The 23,669-nt window shown below is 43.4% G+C and overlaps 2 protein-coding genes across 12 annotated transcripts in view; one reads left to right on the top strand and one right to left on the bottom strand.

The window, feature by feature from the left end:
* The first annotated feature begins 1,204 nt into the window (after nucleotides 1–1,204).
* LOC139584624 (cadherin-related family member 5-like) overlaps nucleotides 1,205–23,669 on the top strand; it is a 34,113-nt gene continuing 11,648 nt past the window's right edge. The window contains exon 1 of the mRNA XM_071416686.1: nucleotides 1,205–1,409. Within this exon, the coding sequence (XP_071272787.1) occupies nucleotides 1,325–1,409 (85 nt within the window). The 5' untranslated portion in view covers nucleotides 1,205–1,324. The remainder of the gene's footprint in view (nucleotides 1,410–23,669) is intronic.
* Nucleotides 15,404–19,115, bottom strand: LOC139584622 (putative nuclease HARBI1). Of its 11 annotated transcripts, XM_071416684.1 has the most exons (11): nucleotides 18,750–19,115; nucleotides 18,388–18,458; nucleotides 18,124–18,300; nucleotides 17,972–18,033; nucleotides 17,803–17,889; nucleotides 17,674–17,715; nucleotides 17,432–17,605; nucleotides 17,317–17,352; nucleotides 16,479–17,218; nucleotides 16,271–16,382; nucleotides 15,404–16,176 (listed from the first exon to the last, which is right to left on the bottom strand). In XM_071416684.1, the coding sequence occupies exons 1-8, from the start codon at nucleotides 18,905–18,907 to the stop codon at nucleotides 17,317–17,319; spliced, it is 807 nt and encodes a 268-aa protein (XP_071272785.1). In that variant the 5' UTR covers nucleotides 18,908–19,115; the 3' UTR covers nucleotides 15,404–16,176; nucleotides 16,271–16,382; nucleotides 16,479–17,218. The 11 variants fall into 11 exon arrangements, with proteins under 11 accessions (XP_071272785.1, XP_071272783.1, XP_071272782.1 ...); XM_071416682.1 differs by having other exon boundaries at nucleotides 17,317–17,605; XM_071416681.1 differs by having other exon boundaries at nucleotides 16,479–17,605.

The following is a 23,669-nucleotide window of genomic DNA, read 5'->3' as shown; positions in this document are numbered from 1 at the left end:
TCGGTACTGCACGGTACTGTCTTTCCAAGCTAGTAGGAAGACTTCCAGTTTGGTGTAGCGCCATTTCCGTTCCAATTTTCTGGAAGTTTGCTTTAGGGCTCGAGTATTTTCTATATACCAGGGAGCTAGTTTCTTATGACAAATAGATGAAATAATATGTTACTCTCAATGACTAAATAAAAAGGTTTAGGCAAATACAGGCAGGCACCACATCACTACAAGACAAACATCTCGATAAATCAAGCTTGATGGTCTTGTAAATATAAAAGCAAGGCTTGTTTTCATATAATAAAAAAGCTTGAAAAGGTAGTGGAGTTGGATTAGTGTGGTATGTGAAGAATCCAATACTTTAACTTGCATGCGGTACAAATCACATTATTTTGGGACCCCCTACAATATGAATATGAATTAGGCTGTTTGAGAAGGTTTAAATCCTAAGCGACTTGTTTGAAGTACAATAGACCAACATAGCTACTGTAGTCGGTCAAGGCTGTGTGCTGGAAAACATTGGTAGAGCATGGGTGGAGTAGGCATTGTGATGCTCGTGAATTTCCTTTCTTTTTCGGCTTAAGACCAATGCCTACTTCTCACTTAAAACATAGTTTTTTGTTTTTAATCAATTAACACTAGTAAAGACCTTAACTTGGTTAGAGAAGCAGGACCAGGAATCCCAATTTGGCCAATGCTAATTTGTAAAGTAAAGCAAAGTAACCACACTAAATAAAGTGTAATGTGAAAAGGTGAGGGACACTGAGGCCACGAGCCCACAGACAACCAAGCAACGTCAATACCGAATGCTAGGTAGTTAGCCTAGCATTGCTCAGTCACGGTGACAACCATGACAAAACAGACAGCAATCTAGCCATAATTAACCAAGCATCCTTCAGTTACAGCCATGTCAATACAGACATCTGGCTAGCCATAGTTAGCTAAGCATTGCTCAGTGGCCACTAAGTCAGACAGACAGCTAGTTGTAGCTATCATAACATTGTTCAATGACAGCTTGCGTATGTCAATAAATACAGCACAGATAGCTAGCAATAGTTAGCCTAGCATCACTCGTTTAAGTTACACCCATGTAAATACAGACAGCTAGCTAGTCATAGATAGCTTAGCATTGCTCAGTGACAGTGGCAAAACTGTTTGGTTTTTTAACAACAAGATGGCTTTTATTTGACCACACTTCTCTTTCTCTTATTCCAGGTTAGGGGTGGTGGTGTGAGAGACTGGGACCGGAACTTGGAGCTGTGCTAAGGAAGGTCTGGTTCTAGATACAGTGCTAGGGGCTGGGACTGGAACCTGGTGTCTGGTTGAGGCTGTAGTGATGCAGCAGCAGAGGTCTTGTCTGTCGAGGTGGAGGGTCCTACTCTGGTCCACACTACTCCTCCTGAGTCCCCTCAGAGCCACAGGTAAAACCCATCACCACAACCTTACTATTATCTAACCCTGACTGTCTACATCTAAAACCCAAGTAAGGAGGCAGGATAGCTTTCTGTTTAATTGTGTGTGTGCGTGTGTGTGTATTTGTGTAACATCCCACGTAAAAAAATACGATAGTATGCTATGGTCTAAATACTGTAGTATTACTATATTTACAGTATTCACTGTAGTGTTTTTGTGGACTTTACTATAGTATTCAATGTAATATTTACTGTAGTGCTTTTGCAGAGATGATTGTAGTATTCACTGTAGTGGTTTTGCGAACATGACTGTAGTATACTATAGTATTCATTGTAGTGTTTTTGCGTACATGACTGTATGTGACAATCAGGGTTGGGGAGTAACCTGAGTGGCGCAGTGGTCTAAGGCGGTCATTGTAAAAAAAGAATTTGTTCTTACCTGACTTGCCTAGTTAAATAAACATGTGATCTGTTAAATGTGAGGGATTACAAAAAAATGGTAACTGTGTTACGTTACCAGCAAAAATGTTGTAATCAGATTACAGATACTTTTGAAAAACTAGATGATTACTTCGAGGATTACTTTTAAATTCAGAAAGGACGTTTGTGAAAAAATACCTTTCACACTTCTCTATTTTCTTAATGACATTCAAATCAGCATTGAAAAAAGGCGCAAGTTTAAGTTTGTTCCACCTGAGCGAGGTAAGGATGACAGCAGTGATGTAGTCTACGGCGACACGGATATCACCTATTTTTGAGATCTACAAATCAAATCAAATCAAATTTTATTTGTCACATGCCCCAAATACAACCTTACCGTGAAGTACTTACTTACAAGCCCTTAACCAACAATGCAGTTCAAGAAATAGAGAAGAAAATAATTACAAAATAAACTAGTCAATCAATTTAAAAAAAAAAGTAACACAAGAGAATGACATAACAATTACGAGGCTATTTACAAGGGGTACCGGTACCGAGTCAACATGCGGGGGTACAGATTAGTCGAGGTCATTTGTAAAGTGACTATGCATAGATAATAAACAGCGAGTAGCAGCAGTGTTTAAACAAAGGGGAAGGGGGTGGTCAATGTAAATCAAATCAAATCAAATGTTATTGGTCACATACACATGGTTAGCAGATGTTATTGCGAGTGTAGTGAAATGCTTGTGCTTCTAGTTCTGACAGTGCAGCAATATCTAACAAATAATATCTAACAATTCCACAACAAATACCTAATACACACAAATTTAAGGAAAGGAATGGAATGGAATAGGAATATATACATATAAATATACGTATGAGCAATGACAGAGCGGCATAGGCTAAGATGCAATAGATAGTATAAATACAGTGTATACATATGAGATGAGTAAGCAAGATATGTAAACATTATTAAAGTGACATTATTAAAGTGGCCAGTGATTTCAAGTCTGAATGCAGGCAGCAGCCTTTCTGTGCTAGTGATGGCTGTTGTGGTGGCATATTTCTGCTTTACCAAATGAGGAGAGTTACAAACTACACACCAGTCAGAGTTATACTTAAACTACATCTTTAATAATAATAAGCTTTGCAATAGCATTTGACTTTCAACAATTCACTATTTCTAATGAACCGTTGAGAAGTACCACCAGAAAAGTACAACGATCTTTTATAGCCAAGATACACCCCTCTCAACCTACACTGACGAATCACAGATCTTAGGAACAGTTCACAAATAAATAGTTTTTCTTGAGAAAGGAGTATCCCTTAGCCAGATAACATTCGCTATAAATTATCGTTCAGTTTGGTCCCTCAGACGAGGTTCTAATCTCGTTCCTGGTACTTCATAGTACAAAAACACCAACTCATCCAATGGCATATATCAATTTTCAAGTAAACCCCCTCTTGACCCCACTCCTGGACAAGCTCACTGAGGGGAGTGAGCCTCTAGGTCATACACTATCCCAGGATAAGTATAAGATCAGAGAGGACATACAATGTTTCCAGACACTGCCATACACCTCCCCTCAATGAAGGAGGGAGTGACTGGCGAACAGACATTGTGGAGACAAGTAATTGCTTCCCCATTAATCACGCCATCCCTTCACATGGTTTAAGAATAGGTAAAGACACTTTCACATATGAAGACAATGTTCCATTCTGTCCTCTACCCTTTCTGATATTCTGCATAGCACCAGGGACATGTGAAAGACAAGCCTGACCTCTCCCCTCTCTGGGCCCCAGGTGATGGAGCCCCAGCTGAGGGAAAAGTGCAACTGCCAACACTATAGTCCAAAAGGATACATTCTAATGACAAGTATCTCACATAAGCATATTATGCAAATAAAATATCTTAATTATCTATGTTACCCAACTAATTCTGATTCATCCACCACACTGTTTAACAGTGTGATGGCCTTGAGATAGAAGCTGTTTTTCAGTTTTGATGCACCTGTACTGACCTCACCTTCTGGATGGCAGCGGGGTGAACAGGCAGTGGCTAGGGTGGTTGTTGTCCTTGATGATCTTTTGGCCTTCCTGTGACATCAGGTGCTGTAGGTGTCCTGGAGGGCAGGTAGTTTGCCCCCGGTGATGCGTTGTGCAGAGCGCACCACCTTCTGAATGGTCCTGCGGTTGCGGGCGCTGCAGTTGCCATACCAGGAGGTGATACAGCCCGACAGGATGCTCTCAATTGTACATCTGTAAAAGTTTGCGAGGGTTTTAGGTGACAAGCCAAATTTCTTCAGCCTCCTGTGGTTGAAGAGGCGCTGTTGTGCCTTCTTCACCACACTGTCTTTGTGGGTGGACCATTTCAGTTTGTCGGTCATGTGTACGCTGAGGAACTTAAACTTTCCACCTTCTCCACTGATGTCCCTTCGATGTGGATAGGGGAGTGCTCCCTCTGCTGTATCCTGAAATCCACCATCAGCTCCTTTGTTTTGCTGACGTTGAGTGAGAGGTTGTTTTCCTGACACCACACTCCGAGAGCCCTCACCTCCTCCCTGTAGGCTGTCTCGTCATTGTAGGTAATCAAGCCTACTTGTCAGGTTTTGGCCAAGACTGTTCGGGTTTTGGTCACTAGATGTCCCCATTGCACCTTTTTTGTACCTTTTGTTTTTCTTGCTCTAATTATTGTTTGCACCTGTAGGTCATTCCCTTGTTAGTATTTAAACCCTGTGTGTTCCTCAGTTCCTTGCTCAGTGTTTGTAAGTTAGCACCCAGCCCCAGCCCAAGCCTTGTTTTATACAGATATTTCTCTTGTTGGATTTTCCAGAGGTTCTCTGGTTTAGTTCTTGTGTATTATTTGAGTAGTCTTTTGAGGTTTGTTTTTCCCTGCTGTTTTTTACCACTTTGTGGAGTTTCTTTTGTATTTTGGAGGATTTCCATTTTGTGCCTTTTGGCTTTATTTTTGGACATTGTGGATTTAGTTTCTTTGCCTGAAGATTTTGGTTCTTTAATTAAACCACCATCTCTAGTACTGCCTCATCTTCTGGGTTCTGACGATTATTAGTGACTGTTTCTCGCACCTGGTCCTGACAGAAACACTGAGCCATTATAATGAACCCAGAGGCAGCCAGTACCCAGGATTTTTTTTCCATGCTGTCCCACCACGAGGGGACTGTCCAACGCCACGAAGCTGCTCTGGTTCAGCAAGAGGCCTTAATGGCTAGACATTCTCAACTCCTGTCAGAGATGCTGACTTCCATAAAGCAGATTTCGGATCGACTTTCCCCGGCAACCGCTTCTGCTCCAGTTCATCCGATTCAAGTGCCCCTGGCAGTTAACCCCCTGGCTGAACCTCGTCTGCCGCCTCCCCAACGGTTCTCAGGGGATCCGAGTGTTTGTAAGGGGTTTTTCACCCAATGTTCTCTCTCCTTTGAGCTGCAACCATCGTCGTTTCCCACCGACCGGTCCAAGATAGCATATATCATCACCCTGCTGTCGGAAAAAGCCCTAGCCTGGGCTACTGCTGTGTGGGATGCCCAAAGTCCCTGCTGTGCCAGCTACTCTACCTTTGCTGAAGAATTCAAGCGAGTGTTTCAAGGTCCTACCAACGGCCCTGACTCAGCCAAACAGCTCCTGACTCTGCGCCAAGGTCGGCGCAGCGTGACGGACTATGCCATCCAGTTCCGCACTGTGGCAGCAGCAAGTGGCTGGAACGACGAGGCGCTCACAGTGTGTTTTTTGAAGGGTCTTTCTGACACCATCCAAGATGAACTGGCCACTCGGGAACCACCGGACAACCTCGAGTCCCTTATCAAGTTGGCTTCACGCATAGACCAGCGTCTGAGAGAGAGAGAACTCAACCGTAGACCGCTCACCCTAGCTCCTATCGGTTCCAGCTCCGAGTCTCCACCTTTATCCTCGCTGGCTCCACCAGAACCCATGCAGGTTGGACGCATCTCCCAGGCTGAGAGAGACCGCCGGATGAGGGAGCGATGCTGTCTATATTGCGGCAAACCGGGCCATTTCCGCTCCACGTGTCCCGGGCTCCAGGGAAACGCACTCTCCCGTGCAGGCCTGGGAGGACTGTAACGGGAAACATAACCTCCTCCCATCCATCCAACTCCCGCCTGCTCATTCCAGTTACCCTTTCCTGGGACGACCACGAGTTTTCTCTTCAAGCCTTGGTAGACTCTGGAGCCGCAGGTAACTTCATGGATGGGGTCTGGGCGAAAGAGAATGGCGTTCCTTCTGAACCTCTGAGTGACCCCATAAGGGTTACTACGTTGGATAGAAGCCCTTTGGGATCTGGACTTGTTACGCGTGCCACTACCCCCTTGCGACTTTCAGTTTCCCAACACCAGGAAGTGATGAACTTTCATCTGATCTCCTGTTCCGAGTTCCCTCTCGTCCTTGGTTATCCCTGGCTTCACAGCCATAACCCTCACATCGACTGGTCTGTGGGCACTATCAAGCAGTGGGGTCCTACGTGCCAAGCCACTTGTATCTTCCCGAGTTCCCAGAGTTCCCCTTCCGAGTCTCTAGAATCCATCAACCTGTCCCGAGTTCCCGAGTGTTACCATGACCTCAAACTGGTATTTAGCAAACAGAGAGCCACCAAACTACCACCCCATAGACCTTACGATTGCACCATCGACCTGTTTCCGGGGACCTGCCCTCCCAGGGGTCGGATCTTTTCCCTTTCTCCTCCCGAACGAGCTGCTATGGATACCTACATCAAGGACGCTCTGGCAGCAGGCCTCATGCGTCCATCTACCTCGCCGGCGGGAGCAGGGTTTTTCTTTGTGGCCAAGAAAGACGGTGGATTACGACCTTGCATCGACTACCGGGGACTCAATGCCATAACCGTCCGTAACCGCTACCCGCTACCCCTTATGGCCACAGCCTTTGAGCTGCTCCAGGAAGCAGTTGTCTTCACTAAGCTTGACCTGCGGAACGCATACCATCTTGTGCGGATCAAACCCGGGGACGAGTGGAAGACCGCTTTCAACACGCCTACTGGTCACTACGAATACTCGGTGATGCCCTTCGGCCTGACCAACGCTCCGGCTGTGTTCCAAGCGCTCATAAACGATGTGCTTAGGGATATGCTTAACATCTTCGTGTTTGTTTACTTGGATGACATTCTCATCTTTTCGAGCTCCCTTCAAGAACACACTAAGCATGTCAGACAAGTGCTCAAACGCCTCCTAGACAGCCATTTGTACGTTAAGCCGGAAAAGTGTGAATTCCATTCCTCTCGAGTACAATTCCTGGGATTTATAGTGGAACCCGGTCGAGTCCAGATGGACCCCAAGAAGGTAGGGGCGGTAGCGGATTGGCCCACCCCCAAGTCCGTTAAGGAAGTTCAGCGTTTCCTGGGCTTCACCAACTTTTACCGCAAGTTCATCAAGAACTTCAGCTCGGTGGCAGCCCCTCTCTCAGCTGTAACCAAGGGTGGCAACACAAGGTTTCTGTGGGGAAGAGAAGCTGAGACGGCCTTCCAAGGACTCAAGCAGCGCATCCTCTCTGCTCCCATCCTGACACTACCAACGGCGGATGAACCTTTTGTGGTGGAGGTAGACGCATCAGAGGTTGGGGTTGGAGCTGTCCTGTCTCAGAGGGGTGAAGACAAGAAGCTTCATCCTTGCGCCTTCTTCTCTCACCGGCTTACCCCGGCCGAGAGGAATTACGATGTGGGGGATCGTGAACTCCTAGCGGTTAAGATGGCATTGAAGGAATGGAGACACTGGCTCGAGGGGGCTTCTCAACCGTTTCAAGTGCTTACGGACCACAAGAATCTGGAGTATATCCAGCAGGCGAAGCGGTTGAACTCCAGACAAGCTCGATGGTCTCTTTTCTTCAGCCGATTTCAGTTTATCCTCACCTATAGACCCGGGTCGAAGAATCTCAAACCGGACGCCTTGTCACGAATCTACTCTCCTGCCATTCGAGAAGATACTGACATGACTGTCCTTCCGGCCGCTAAGATCGTGGCTCCGATCTCGTGGCAAGTGGAGGATACCGTGAAACAAGCTCAAGCCATCGAACCGGGCCCTGGAGGAGGTCCTGCTAATCGGTTGTTTGTTCCCAAGGCAGCAAGGTCCCAAGTCCTTCTGTGGGGGCACTCCTCTCGCCTCACCTGTCACCCGGGCGTAGGTCGCACCTTGGAGTTCATCCAGCGTAAGTTCTGGTGGCCCACCATAAAAGAAGACGTTGCCACTTTCGTCAAGGCCTGTTCCGTGTGCTGCCAGGGCAAATCTTCTCACCTCCGCCCTCAAGGACTCCTTCACCCTTTATCTATTCCCCACCGACCCTGGTCCCATATCTCGTTGGACTTTATTACTGGCCTTCCTCCGTCCCATGGTAATACTACGATCCTAGTCATCATCGACAGGTTTTCTAAGGCGGCCAGGTTTGTTCCCTTGACCAAATTACCTTCTGCCAAGGAAACAGCTGAGTTGGTGATTAACCATGTGTTCCGAGTCTTTGGGATTCCGCAAGATATGGTTTCCGACAGAGGTCCCCAGTTCGCCTCAAGGTTTTGGAAGGCCTTCTGCCAACTCATAGGGGCCACGGCCAGTTTATCTTCAGGGTACCATCCGGAGTCCAATGGCCAAACTGAGAGGATGAATCAGGAGCTGGAAACCACCCTCAGATGCATGGTTTCCAACAACCCGTCCACATGGTCATCCTTCATTGTTTGGGCCGAGTACGCGCACAACACCTTGTGCTCCTCCTCCACTGGTATATCCCCGCATGAGTGTCAGTTTGGCTATGCGCCTCTATTGTTCCCGAACCAGGAGGCAGAAGTCAGAGTGCCTTCAACCTCGAGGTTCATCAGACGCTGTCGGCTTACGTGGAAGAAGGCACGTCTTAATCTTCTGCGTTCCTCTCAGCAGTACCAACGACAAGCCAACAGACGTCGCCGTCCCGGTCCTACCCTGTACCCCGGCCAGAGAGTATGGCTCTCAACTAAGAACTTACCACTACGGGTGGAGTCTCGCAAGCTGTCCCAGAGGTTCATCGGTCCCTTTAAGATTGCCAGGAGAGTCAATCCCGTTACTTTTCGACTGCACTTACCCAGATCCCTTAAGATCAATCCAACATTTCACATTTCTTTATTAAAACCTGTTGTTTTTTCTCCCCTTATCCCGGCAGGCAGACCTCCCCCTCCGCCCCGTGTCATCGGTGGCCAGTCGGCTTATACCGTCCACCGGATACTGGATTCCCGCCGGGTGCAGCGGTCCTGGCAGTATCTGGTGGACTGGGAAGGCTACGGTCCCGAGGAGCGCTCCTGGGTTCCTGCCAAGGACATACTGGACCCTGACCTCATTCGTCAGTTCAGGACCCTCCACCCTGAGAAGGCTGGTAGGAACGTCAGGAGCCGTTCCTAGGAGGGGGATTCTGTCAGGTTTTGGCCAAGACTGTTCGGGTTTTGGTCACTAGATGTCCCCATTGCACCTTTTTTGTACCTTTTGTTTTTCTTGCTCTAATTATTGTTTGCACCTGTAGGTCATTCCCTTTTTAGTATTTAAACCCTGTGTGTTCCTCAGTTCCTTGCTCAGTGTTTGTAAGTTAGCACCCAGCCCCAGCCCAAGCCTTGTTTTATACAGATATTTCTCTTGTTGGATTTTCCAGAGGTTCTCTGGTTTAGTTCTTGTGTATTATTTGAGTAGTCTTTTGAGGTTTGTTTTTCCCTGCTGTTTTTTACCACTTTGTGGAGTTTCTTTTGTATTTTGGAAGATTTCCATTTTGTGCCTTTTGGCTTTATTTTTGGACATTGTGGATTTAGTTTCTTTGCCTGAAGATTTTGGTTCTTTAATTAAACCACCATCTCTAGTACTGCTGTGTCTGCCTCGTCTTCTGGGTTGACCCAGGGCCTCAAGCTTAATGATGAGCTTGAAGGGTACTATGGTGTTGAATGCTGAGCCATAGTCAATGAACAGCATTCTTACATAGGTATTCCTCTTGTCCAGTTGGGATAGGGCAGTGTGCAGTGTTGCAATTGCGTCGTCTGTGGACCTATTGGGGGGGTAAGCAAATTGAAGTGGGTCTAGGGTGACAGGTAAGGTGGAGGTGATATGATCCTTGACTAGTCTCTCAAAGCACTTCATGATGACAGAAGTGAGTGCTACGGGGCGATAGTCATTTAGTTCAGTTACCTTAGCCTTCTTGGGTACAGGAACAATGGTGGCCGTCTTGAAGCATGTGGGGACAGCAGACTGGGATAGGGAGAGATTGAATATGTCCGTAAACACACCAATAACACAAACACACACAATAAATGCAGCCTCAGGATATATGGTTTCCAGTTTGCATAAAGTCCAGTGAAGTTCCTTGAGGGCCGTCGTGGTATCGACTTGAAGGGGGATTTACACGGCTGTGACAATAACCAAAGAGAATTCTCTTGGGCGATAATACTGTCAGCATTTGATTGTGAGGAATTCTAGGTCAGGTGAACAAAAGGACTTGAGTTCCTGTATGTTGTTACAATTACACCATGAGTCATTATTCATGAAACATACACCCCCGCCCTTCTTCTTCCTGGAGAGATGTTTATTCCTGTCGGCGCAACGCACTGAGAATCCAAATGGTTGTACTGACTCTGACAACATATCCCGAGAGAGCCATGTTTCCCTGAAACAGAGTATGTTACAATCCCTGATGTCTCTCTGGAAAGCAACCGTTGCCCTGATTTTGTCGACCTTGTTATCTAGGGACCGGACATAAGCGAGTAATATACTCAAAAGCGGTGGGTGGTGTGCGTGCCTCTGAAGTCTGATCAGAAGCCCGCTCCAGTCTCCCTCTTCTCCGGTGGCGTTGTTTTGGGTCGGACTCTGGAATCAGTTCAAATACCCTGGGTGGTGCGGACAAAGGATGCGCTACGGGAAAGTCATATTCCTGTTCGTAGTGCTGGTAAGTTGATGTCGCTCTGATATTCAATAGTTCACCCCGGCTGTATGTAATAACACTTAAGATTTTCTGTGTTAACAATGTAAGAAATAATACATAAAAAAACTAAATACTACAACGTTTCCTAAGGACTAGAAGCGAGGCAGCCCTTTCTGTCGGCGCCATCTTGCCATTAAATAGTCTGGGTGGCCATTTGATTAATTGTTCAGCAGTCTTATGGCTTGGGGGTAGAAGCTGTTAAGGAGCCTTTTGGTCCTAGACTTGGCGCTCCGGTACTGCTTGCCATAGAATAGTCTAGGACTTGGGTGACTGGAGTCTATGACAATATTTTGGGTCTTACTCTGACACCGCCTAGTATATAGGTCCTGGATGTCAGGAAGCTTGTCCCCAGTGATGTACTGGGCCGTATGCATTACCCTCTGTAGTGCCTTATGGTCAGATGCCGAGCAGTTGCCATACTAGGCAGTATGCAACCAGTCAGGATGCTCTCGATGGTGCAGCTGCAGAACTTTTTGAGGATCTGGGGACCCATGCCAAATCTTTTCATTCTCCTGAGGAGGAAAAGGTGTTGTCGTGCCCTCTTCACAACTGTCTTGGTGTGTTTGGACCATGATAGTTCGTTGGTGATGTGGACACCAAAGAACTTGAAATTCTTGACCCGCTCCACTACAGCTTCGTCGATGTTAATGGGGGCATGTTGATGCGAATCATACTGCTGCTCTCTCATTTATCTATTTGTGCCTTACGGATTGTGGTTGTTGTGGATGACTATTCACAAATCTAAATGTGTATTTGTTCCCAATAATGGTTGAAATCAAGAAGTTTAAGCTGCCTATCAATCATTGTTTTTGAAACCAGTGGACAGCCAGTGAAAAATGCGCTCTGGCAACAGCTACATAGTGCGGATCCCAGCCTATGGAATAACAGTGGGGCTTTTAGTGCTCAATCTAATTCATGCTGATAAAAAATATATTTATCCATGGGCCTAATGGACACATGCGCAAACTCGCAGACTTTTGATACACTTAAAGGGGCCATATGTAGTTGCTACATCCATTTCTGGAGTTATAAATTATATATATTTATATATGTACATATATATACAGTACCAGTCAAAAGTTTGGGCTCTCGTAGAATGTGACAGTTGAACTTAGCTCATGAGGCATTTATAAGTTACTTTCCTCAAGAATCAATGGATATGAATACAGTACCAGTCAAAAGTTTGGACACACCTACTCATTCCAGGGCTTTTCTTAATAATATATTTTTTTACATTGTGGAATAACAGTGGAGACATCAAAACTATGAAATAACACATATGGAATCATGTAGTAACCAAAAAAAGTGTTAAACAAATCCAAATTATTTTTTATTTGAGATTCTTCAAAGTAGCCACCCTTTGCCTTGATGACAGCTTTGCACAGTCTTGGAATTCTCTCAACCAGCTTCATGAGCTAGTCACCTGGAATGCATTTCAATTAACAGGTGTGCCTTGTTAAAAGTTCATTTGTGGAATTTCTTTCCTTCTTGATGCATTTGAGCCAATCAGTTGTGTTAGGGGTGGTATACTGAAGATAGCCCTATTTGTCACGGATGCCTCCGGAACTGTCATTACGCACACCTGATCCCTATTCCCATTTGATTAGTAATTGTATAAGTGTGCCCTTTGTTCAACATTGTCCTGTCGATTATTGTTACAATGTCTATTGGTTTGTGCGAGTACCTGTGCTATGTTGTTTTAGCTTTCGTGCCACGTATATTGTGCAGATGATTACGGGTCTCGTCCCGTGTGATAAACATTGTGTGACTGTGTATTTATTCGAGGTACTCCTCGCTCTTTTGTTTGGGTTTCTACCCTGTGTTTTGTATACGTGTTTGTTTGGTCTTCATCCCCGTGCCATTACACGGCACGCTGTAATTTGGGAAATAAAAACCCCTATTACGCATTCCTGTGCCTGTCTCCCGATCCTTCATACCGACGTGACACTATTTGGTAAAAGACCAAGTCCATATTATGGCAAGAACAGCTCAAATCAGCAAAGAGAAATGACAGTCCATCATTACTATAAGACATGAAGGTCAGTCAATCCGGAAAATGTCAATAACTTTATAAGTTTATTCAAGTGCAGTCGCAAAAACCATCAAGCGCTATGATGAAACTGGCTTTCATGAGAACCGCCAAAGGAAAGGAAGACCCAGAGTTACCTCTGCTGCAGAGGTTCATTAGAGTTACCAGCTTCAGATTGCTGCCCAAATAAATGCTTCATGGAGTTCAAGTAACACACACATCTCAACATCAACTGTTCAGAGGAGACTGTGTGAATCCAGCCTTCATGGTCGAATTGTTGCAACGGATGATCTCTGCATGTGTGGTTCCCACCGTGAAGCATGGAGGTGTGATGGTGTGGGCGTGCTTTGCTGGTGACACTGTCTGTGATTTATTTAAAATTCAAGGCACACTTAACCAGAATGGCTACCACAGCATTCTGCAGCGATACGGCATCCCATTTGGTTTGCTCTTAGTGGGACTATAATTTGTTTTTCAACAGGACAATGACCCAGAACACACCTCCAGGCTGTGTAAGGGCTATTTGACCAAGAAGGAGAGTGATGGAGCGCTGCATCAGATGACCTGGCCTCCACAATCACCTGACCTCAACCACATCGAGATGGTTTGGGAGGAGTTGGACCTCAGAGTGAAGGAAAAGCAGCCAACAAGTGCTCAGAATAGGTGGGAACGCCTTCAAGACTGTTGTAAAATAATTCCTCATGAAGCTGTTTGAGAGAATGCCAAGAGTGTGCAAAGCTGTCATCAAGGCAAATGGTGGCTACTTTGAGGAATCTAAAATATATTTTGATTTGTTTAATATTGTTTTGGTTCCAACATGATTCCACATGTGTTATTTAATAGTTTTGATGTCTTCACTATTATTCCACAATGTAGAAAATTGTAAAAATAAAGAAAAACCCTTGAATGAGTAGGTGTTTCCAAACTTTTGACTGGTACTGTATATACTGTATATATCCCTTGATTGTTGAAGAATATGACTTATCAATGCCTCATGAGCTTAGTTCAACTGTCACACTCCACTAGAACCCAAAATATAAGCTTGTTTTCCTCCAATGTTTGTAAACATTGGAAATGTAAACAAACACTGTATAGCCTCATAACATGGTTAAAACAATAATGCTGATATCATGGATGGCCAGTCCTTGCTTTCGTAGCTCTGTCTATTAATCTCAGAGTGGTTACATTTCTCCAGACCTATCCCTCAGCTCTTTACCAAAACAGAGGCGAGGCGACCGTTTTGTTTTTGTTGCATATTATGAAGATATCAATGTGTCACCAACAAAAAGGTAAACAATAGGCCAATAGCAATTGCAGCATATGGCATTCATTTTTCACATGTAAATAGCACTTTTCAGTAGTGCTCAAAGCATGCCATTCCATGAGCACAGCATTTATTTTTTAACTTGAATCAATGAGCCCAATCAATCCTCCATGATAACTAAATCATAAACAACAGAGTAGGGTTGGCTAATAAGTTCTTTGTTTTGGGGTTAGGATCAGGTAAAACAATTTTGCTCATATATTTCCATATTTCCATGTCCTATTCTTTAAGATCAAGGGGTATAACATTTATTGGAATGACTGGAATTCTGATAGACTTTGGTTTTTAATGTAAAGATATAATTTAATAATTTAATTTTATGTATTAGAAAATGATGGGTTAGAAGAAGCCTACATAACCAACCCATAAAGTCAAATTTAACATCCATATATGGCCAGCTATGTAAACTTTAACATTGATTTATCATGCAATAGATTTTGTTCAATTGGTAACATACATTTTTGTCTTCTTTTAATGCCTCTTAAAACTTATTATGGCTGCAATCCCGTTAACGGGATGATATGACAACAGCCAGTGAAAGTGCAGGGGCCTGTTGCACAAAACTAGGATAAGGGATTAAGCCAGGATATCTTGGTGATCCTGGCTCAATTGATCCGTAATCCGGTTGCACTAAAGATGGATAGGGGGCAGGAGGATATGTTATGGTATAAATTACCATGGAGATTTATTCTGTGGAGCTAGCCTGCTCCAGACCAGGCTAAATTCCAGGATCTATTTAATCTCATCCCTAATGTCAGTCAGCAGTCACCACAAATGGAAACCAATAGTTATTTCACTGCTCACTATACATTGTTATCACATATAACTAGACCCACTGTTATTATTTAAACGTTTGTGATCATTAATTTCAATGATTTTGGATAAAAAATGATTTTTAGATGATGTTGCTATCATTAGATAATTTACAGTTTCCCATAGACTATAAGGCTATATATAAAATGATAGAATATTAGGGCCACAGAGGGGAAAAAAACACAAGTCATAATATTGTAACCAGTTGTTTTAAAGGAGGACAGTTGTTAAAATGACAGATGTGGGGCATTTCGTGAAATTGTACTTCAGTATGGTTTCATAAACAAAGACATGCTGATGTGCCAGAATATTAAGTATCACATTGTCATAAGTATCAAAACTGTAAAAACAATATGTAGCTTTTCTGCAGAAAGAACCAGCCTCATAAATTTATGACTTTATCCTTTTTCTTCAGTGTGGCCCTAGTACTCTGTCATATAAACAAATACACATTCCATATGAATATAAAAACACAATGTGTAACATTATGTTCCTTTATTGAATAAGGACAAAACAAAGCAGGTAAACCATCAGCTCCTTTCGAAACTGAAGTCACAGTGACTCTACAAGATGGAAAGCACAGAATCCAAGCATATTATACAAAATGATACATACACATTCAAAGGTCTGTATATAACACACCCTGCATGTCTGCACACTAAAATAAATGCAGGACAAATCCATACACATCAACTGAACAGACAAATGAATGGATGCAGTAGCCTCCCTGCAGCCTTGTATTACACACAGTATACCGCACAAACATCATAAGAGGCCAAATTCGTCAAAAAACGAACCCAAAAAAACCCAAATTCCTCTGCCACCGCAGGACATATTTAACCAAAATTGAAAGCACACATACTAACTAAAATAATTCAACACATATTGGTCCCTCAGCAGCCGACCACTGTCGTCATCAGGGAAGATTGCCGGATTGTCCCAGTCCATGGCTGGTGGCACTCTGGGGGCCCTCTCCTTCCTCAGGCAGGCCACATTGTGGAGGACAGCACAAGCCACAGTAATATCACATGCCCTAACAGGGCTGACCCTTAATTTGTGAAGGCAGTGAAAGCGTGCCTTCAGGAGGCCAAAGGTCATTTCAACTCTGGCCCTGGTCCTGGCATGGGCATGGTTGTAGGCCTGCTGTGCTTCCTGGGGGTCTGTGAAAGGTGTCAGGAGAAAAGGCTGGCAGCCATACCCCCTGTCTCCCAGCAACACACCAGAGAATTCACCTGTCAACACAAAATCTCATCATTACTACCTCATAAACACAGTGATATTCTTGACACAGCCATGATGGTTATAAATAGGGGTTGTGTGGCTTACCTTGTGATAGGCACTGATAGATTTCAGAGGCCCGAAAGATTCTGGAGTCATGGACTGAGCCAGGCCATTTTGCCACAACATTGCTGATCACACAGTCAGCATTGCAGACCATCTGAAATCATAAGATGAGGAATATTACACCAATCAATGCACATCACTGGCAATGCAGAGTGTTCGTCAATGGACAATATCAAAAAGTTATGTTCACCTGAACATTAATGCTGTGAAAGGATTTCCTATTCACAAAATCGGCCTCATGGGCACCTGAGGGGGCTTTTATCCTTATGTGTGTGCAGTCCACTGCACCAATGACATTGGGGAAACCTGTCACACAAAGTAATGAGTATCCTACTATGTGTTAACAGTTGTCCTGTAATTTGTAGATCCTCTTACCTGCAATCCTATAGAACTCCTCTTTGATGTCACAGAGTCTTCTGTGGCCAGGGAAGGAGATGAAGACATCTGCTAATGCTTTGATAGCCAGACACACACTCCTTATTGTGCGGCAAATTGTGGCCTTGTTCAGCTGTTCTGCATCCCCCACTGAGTACAGGAAGGCTCCACTAGCAAAAAAGCGCAAGGCCACACAAACCATTTGCTCCACACTCAGTGCATGGCTCCGTGCAGTGCGGTGCTTAATCCTGGGACCCAGTAGTCTGCATAGATACCTGATGCCATCTGCAGAAAACCTGTATCTTTCATATAGATGGTCATCAGGGAAGGCCAGTGGGTCCAACCGGTCCCTGAAGACCCTTTCTCGCCTGAAGGCTCTCCTCAGCACAAGTGCTTCTTCATCCACCACATCTCGCACGAATGGGCATGCCATTGTCAGAGCAGAAAGGAACACACAATTTTGGGCCTTCATATAGGCTAGTGGCCACACCTGGTGCTGGGGGGGTGGGCAAAAGAGGGCGATGCCTTATAACGATGACTTGGTTGTACTGATTGCTGGGAAAATAAAAAAAACCTTAGAAAGATGCCACCGTCCTGTGTGCTCACAATAAGAGCTCATATGTCATGGCTCACTTGACTTTACGAGAATATACCTAATTTTTATTTTGAGCTGTGTCATCTTCTTGGAGCTGGGGGAGGAAAGAAAAATAATGATTAATACATTTGTGTTACAGTTAGCATACAGTGTACATTGAAGGCATATCTCACCTCCCTCTCAAGTTTTTTTATTTCAAGGTCCAGTTTCCTAATTGTCCTCTTTTTTATTTCGGACTCCAGTGCAAGATTTTCCATCTTTTTCTTCTTGTACTGAATGTCTATGTCTGCCAGTTCTATTTGGCGCCGGAGGTGGTTGCCATACAACTTTCTGATAGCTTGTGAGCTCTGTGAACACAATACAATTAGCGCAGCTGGAATTTGGCAGGATGTGGTGTCCTTTTATTAATACGCACTATGTTGCCAGGCTGGTTTTCCCACTGTATAGCATCTGGGTCCTGTAAAATAAATTAGATTTTTTGATTTTGATGAGGACTCCTCACCATTGTAGAGTAAATAGTACTTTCACAGTCTTAACATGATACCTCATGCCTTCTGGAATCCAGAGAGATGGTCTCCTCCTCATCATCGTCTCCATCATGTGCTGTTGCTGCTGCACTGGGGCCTTCACCCTATCACATTTAATCGGATTCATATTGAAGCTAGTAGACAAGACATGCCAGGCCTACAGTATGCCTTTGATGGAGTACTCACTGGATCAGCATCGTCTGGTGCTTGTGCTGGTGGCTCTAACAGGAACACAGTGCTGCCAGACACTGCAAGGCAATAGGTAAACCAAAGTCAGACAGTCCAAATTGATTCAATATGAATGTGGTTGTATCCCATGTAGAGATGGAAGGACATACCTTGAATGAAGCGGGTGGCATCTTGGGAGGAACCTATGCTCGTCTCTTTCCCCCCAGGGATCCCCTCTAAGACGGGCCTGCCTTTATTTAGCTCCAAGGCCATGTCCTCTGCTGGGGTAAGGTCAGCCTTTGGTGACCCACCACCCGTGCCTTGTCTGTGGGTATTCTTTTTCACTGCTAAAACAGTACAGACAATGTGTGAGCAGGCACCTTCTGGGTACAATATATGCTTGTGCTTTGTTAAATATTAGTCAGGGACCATACCATTCTGCAGAATGTTCTTGTATTTGATTTTGACCTGCTGCCATGTCCGTTTTGGCCCGTTCATGTTTAATCTACACACACACACACACACACACACACATTTAATGGAGTCACACTGCAAAAAATTACTTGGTATTTTTGTCTTGTTTTCAGTAAAAATATCAAAAAATTTATCATAGCTTTATACAGTGTGATGGAGTTACTTTACACAATTTCACTCATATCTGCAGTGCATTTCAATTAAAAATTTAACCGTTTCATAATTACAGTACAACTGCATTTTTGGAGATGTGAATTAAATATTTGAATTGTAATTGTGATGTTTCAGCGGAGCGGTGAGTGTGTAATTGTGCACTACTTACGCATTCAGGCGGTCTGCAATACTTTGCCACGCTTTTTCTCTTTGCTTTATCACTGTGGCGGTGTTGCCTTTCTTCTTAATTATATCTTTTACCTCCTCGTATGCCTCCATGAGGATTTGTGCTTCCGACGGGGAAAAGTACGCGGTTCTAGTTGCCATGGTAAATCAGTTAATCTGTGATCTGTGGCGGGGTCTATTTGAGTGAGCCGTGAGCGCGCACCTATCCAGGATTGGTTTCACCTGGCTTAATGAATCCGTGTCTGCTCATCCTGGCTTGGTCTTTGTGCAACCAATTAAGCCTGGACGCACATGTTTTGGCTTCATTGAGCTCAGCTGAGTCATTTATCCCGGATGTCTTAATTCTACTTTTGTGCAACAGGCCCCAGGGCGCCAAATTCAAACAACAGAAATCTCATAATTAAAATTCCTCAAACATACATGTATCCTATACCATTTTAAAGGTAATCTTGTTGTTAATCACACCAAAGTGTACGATTTCAAATAGGCTTTACAGCGAAAGCACCACAAACGATTATGTTAGGTCACCGCAAAATCACAGAAAAACACAGTCATTTTTCCAGCCAAAGACAGGAGTCACAAAAAGCAGAAATAGAGATAAAATTAATCACCAACCTTTGATGATCTTCATCAGATGACACCCATAGGACTTCATGTTACACAATACATATATGTTTTGTTCGATAAAGTTCATATTTATATCCAAAAACCTCAGTTTACATTGGCGCCATGTTCAGAAATGCCTCCAAAATATCCGGAGAAATTGCAGAGAGCCACGTCAAATAACATAAATTCTCATCATAAACTTTGATGAAAGATACATGTTTTATATAGAATTAAAGATACACTTGTTCTTAATGCAACCGCTGTGTCAGATTTCAAAAAGCTTTACGGCAAAAGCACAATATTCAATAATCTAAGAACAGCGTTCAGCCACAAAAGGAAGCCATACAGTTACCCGCCAAATTGTGTAGTCAACAAAACTCATAAAAAGCATTATAAATCTTCACTTACCTTTGCTGATCTTCGTCGGAATGCACTCCCAGGACTCCCACTTCCACAAGAAATTTTTGTTTTGTTCGGTAATGTCCATCATTTATGTCCAAATAGCTATTTTTGTTAGCGTGTTTGGTAAACAAATCCAAAGTCAGGAAGCGCGTTCACTAAAAGCAGACGAAATGTCAAAAAGTTCCATAACAGTCAGTAGAAACATGTCAAACGATGTATTGACTCAATCTTTAGAATGTTTTTAACATAAATCTTCAGTAATGTTCCAACCGGAGCATTACATTGACTTCAGATGTGCGATGGAACAGAGCTCCCTCTCATGTGAACGCGCATGGTCAGAGCATGGTGAGGTCATGATAGACCTGACTCATTCCTGTCTCCTTCGGCCCCACGTCACAGTAGAGGCATCAGACAAGGTTCTACAGACTGTTGACATCTAGTGGAAGCCGTAGGAAGTGCAAACACATCCATATCCCACTGTGTATTCAATAGGGGCTTGGTTGAAAATCGACCAACCTCAGAATTCCCACTTCCTGTTTGGATTTATTCTCAGGTTTTTGCCTGCCATATGAGTTATGTTATACTCACAGACATCATTTAAACAGTTTTAGAAACTTCAGAGTGTTTTCTATCCAATACGAATAATAATATGCATATATTAGCAACTGGGACTGAGGAGCAGGCAGTTTACTCTGGGCACCTCTGGGCACCTTTCATCCAAGCTACTCAATATTGCCCCTGCAGCCATAAGAAGTTTTAAGAGGAAAGTAATCTAAAAGTAACGGAATGTAATCTGGGTAATCTTAAAGTTCCATTACGGATTACAATTTTGGACAGGTAACTAGTAACTGTAACGGATTACATTTAGAAAGTAACCTACCCAACCTTGGTGACAATAGAAACATATTTCTTTATACTATTGTGTTTTTGCGGACATGACTGTAGTATACTACAGTATTGTAGTGTTTTTGCAGATACGACTCTACTATACTGTAGTATCACTGTTGTGTTTTTGCAGACCTTACATCAGTATTCACTGTAGTGTTTTTGCGGACATGACTGTAGTATACTATATTATTCACTGTAGTGTTTTTGCTGACTTTACTGTAGTATTCACTGTAATGTTTTTGAGGACATGGCTATAGTATACTATAGTATTCACTGTTGTGTTTTTGCAGACTTCTCTGTATTAGTCAACATAGTGTTTTGCACCCTCGACTGTAGTATATTGTAGTAACACCTGCTGACTAGGGTTAGCTAAAATGGCACAACTACCAGACTATGCCAGTTACTGTTTAATGAGAGGAACAACTGAATCAGAACATAAGACACACAGGTTTGTGACAGGCCACCTATTGAGTTGGGTCAGTTCTGAGCAATGCAACGGACCAGAAAACACCTTTCAAAAATATATACATTTTTATTACAATTGTAACATTAACATTAATAACATTACATTTTTATAACAATTGTAACATTAAATGTGAGATGCCGGTTCTAGGCCGATTAAAGGGAAACAGTACAGAGGCAGATATAAAGAACAAGATCAGTTTATTAAAGTTATAGGATTAGGTTTGCTTGTTTGACACAGAAAATAACACAAACAATTATAAATATGTGTTTCCCTGGCAACCATATTAGGGGAGGACATGCAGGACATATAAAATCACTACAACATAAAGTAAGCACTACACGATCGAGGGATACTACAGTGTGGAGTATAGGATTCTACAATATACTACAGTTTACTACAGAATTATATAGTACAGTTGAAGTCGGAAGTTTACATACACTTATGTTCGAGTCATTAAAACTAGTTTTTCAACCACTCCACACATTTCTGGTTAACAAACTATAGTTTTGGCAAGTCGGTTAGGACATCTACTTTGTGCATGACACAAGTAATTTTTCCAACAGTTGTTTACAGACAGATTATTTGACTTATAATTCACTGTATCACAATTCCAGTGGGTCAGAAGTTTACATACACTAAGTTGACTATGCCTTTAAACAGCTTGGAAAATTCCAGAAATGATGCCATGGCTTTAGAAGTGTTACGATCAATGAGGACAATCGTGAGGAGTCAGGCGCAGAGAGCAAAGATATGGGGAAAAAACACTCTTTAATGTCCAACCAGAAGAACAACTGGTAACGTCAAAACATTGGCGTAAAAATCCGACTTGAATAAAGTACACACTGGAAAATAAATCCAGACTGTGGAAAACCCCAAAATAAACGAACAACCTCATACAAAACAGAAAGACAAGCCCGCACAAACAGAAACGGGCTAAACGAACTTAAATAGCACCACCCTAACAATAAACAGGTGAAATCAATTAGTCAAAACCAAACGAAAAGGAAAAAGGGATCGGTGGCAGCTAGTAGACCGGCGACGACGACCGCCGAGCGCCACTCGAACAGGAAGGGAAGCCACCTTCGGTAATACTCGTTACAAGAAGCTTCTGATAGGCTAATTGACATAATTTTTGTCAATTGGAGGCGTATCTGTGGATGTATTTCAAGGTCTACCTTCAAACTCAGTGCCTCTTTGCTTGACATCATGGGAAAATCAAAAGAAATCAGCCAGGACCCCAGAAAAACAAATGGTAGACCTCCACAAGTCTGGTTCATCCTTGGGAGCAATTTCCAAATGCCTGAAGGTACCACGTTCATCTGTACGAACAATAGTATGCAAGTATAAACACCATGGGACCACGCAGCCGTCATACCGCTCAGGAAGGAGTCGCATTTTGTCTCCTAGAGATGAACGTACTTTGGTGTGAAAAGTGCAAATCAATCCCAGAACAACAGCAAAGGACCTTGTGAAGATGCTGGAGGAAACAGGTACAAAAGTATCTATATCCACAGTAAAACGAGTCCTATATCGACATAACCTGAAAGGCCGCTCAGCATGGAAGAAGCCACTGCTTCAAAACCGCCATAAAAAAGCCAGACTAAGGTTTGCAACTGCACATGGGGACAAAGATTGTACTTTTTGGAGAAATGTCCTCTGGTCTGATGAAACAAAAATAGAACTGTTTGGCCATAATGACCATCGTTATGTTTGGAGGAAAAAAGAGAGACTTACAAGCCGAAGAACACAATCCCATCTGTGAAGCACGGGGGTGGCAGCATCATGTTGTGGGGGTGCTTTGCTGCAGGGGGGACTGGTGCACTTGACAAAATAGATGGCATCATGAGGAAGAAAAAATATGTGGATATATTGAAGCAACATCTCAAGACATCAGTCAGGAAGTTAAAGCTTGGTCACAAATGGGTCTTCCAAATGGACAATGACCCCAAGCATTCTTCCAAAGTTGTGTCAAAATGGCTTAAGGATAACAAAGTCAAACTATTGGAGTGGCATCAAAAAGCCCTGACCTCAATTCTATAGAAAATTTGTGGGCAGAACTGAAAAAGCGTGTGCGAGCAAGGAGGCCTACAAACCTGACTCAGTTACACCAGCTCTGTCAGGAGGAATGGGCCAAAATTCACCCAACGTGTTGTGGGAAGCTTGTGGAAGGCTACCCGAAACATTTGACCCAAGTTAAACAATTTAAAGGCAATGCTACCAAATACTAATTGAGTGTATGTAAACTTCTGACCCACTGGGAATGTGATGAAATAAAAAAGCTGAAATAAATCATTCTCTCTACTATTATTCTGACATTTCACATTCTTAAAATAAACTGGTGATCCTAACTGACCTAAGAAAGGGAATTTTTACTAGGATTAAATGTCAGGAAATGTGAACAACTGAATTTAAATGTATTTGGCTAAGGTGTATGTAAACTTCCGACTTTTGTAATTTGTAGTATTTTGTTGATGTCGGCTGGCATGCCAGCAGCAAGTGTTCCACATTGTAATTAATTTAGGGCGGAGTTTCCAATTAAGC

The sequence above is a fragment of the Salvelinus alpinus genome, chromosome 9, assembly GCF_045679555.1.
Source record: "Salvelinus alpinus chromosome 9, SLU_Salpinus.1, whole genome shotgun sequence".
NCBI classification, from domain to species: Eukaryota; Metazoa; Chordata; class Actinopteri; order Salmoniformes; family Salmonidae; genus Salvelinus; species Salvelinus alpinus.
Note: the sequence above shows the minus strand (reverse complement) of the source record. Positions and strands in the feature narration are given on the sequence as shown.

Excerpts from the sequence above, each read along its gene's own strand:
- LOC139584622 (XM_071416678.1), bottom strand. The coding sequence starts at position 17,135 with ATGAAGGCCCAAAATTGTGTGTTCCTTTCTGCTCTGACAATGGCATGC. Across the intron at positions 16,595-16,663 it reads GGAGTTCTATAGGATTGCAG|GTTTCCCCAATGTCATTGGT; the intron begins GTAAGAGGATCT and ends TTTGTGTGACAG. Across the intron at positions 16,383-16,478 it reads TTCACAGCATTAATGTTCAG|ATGGTCTGCAATGCTGACTG; the intron begins GTGAACATAACT and ends TTATGATTTCAG.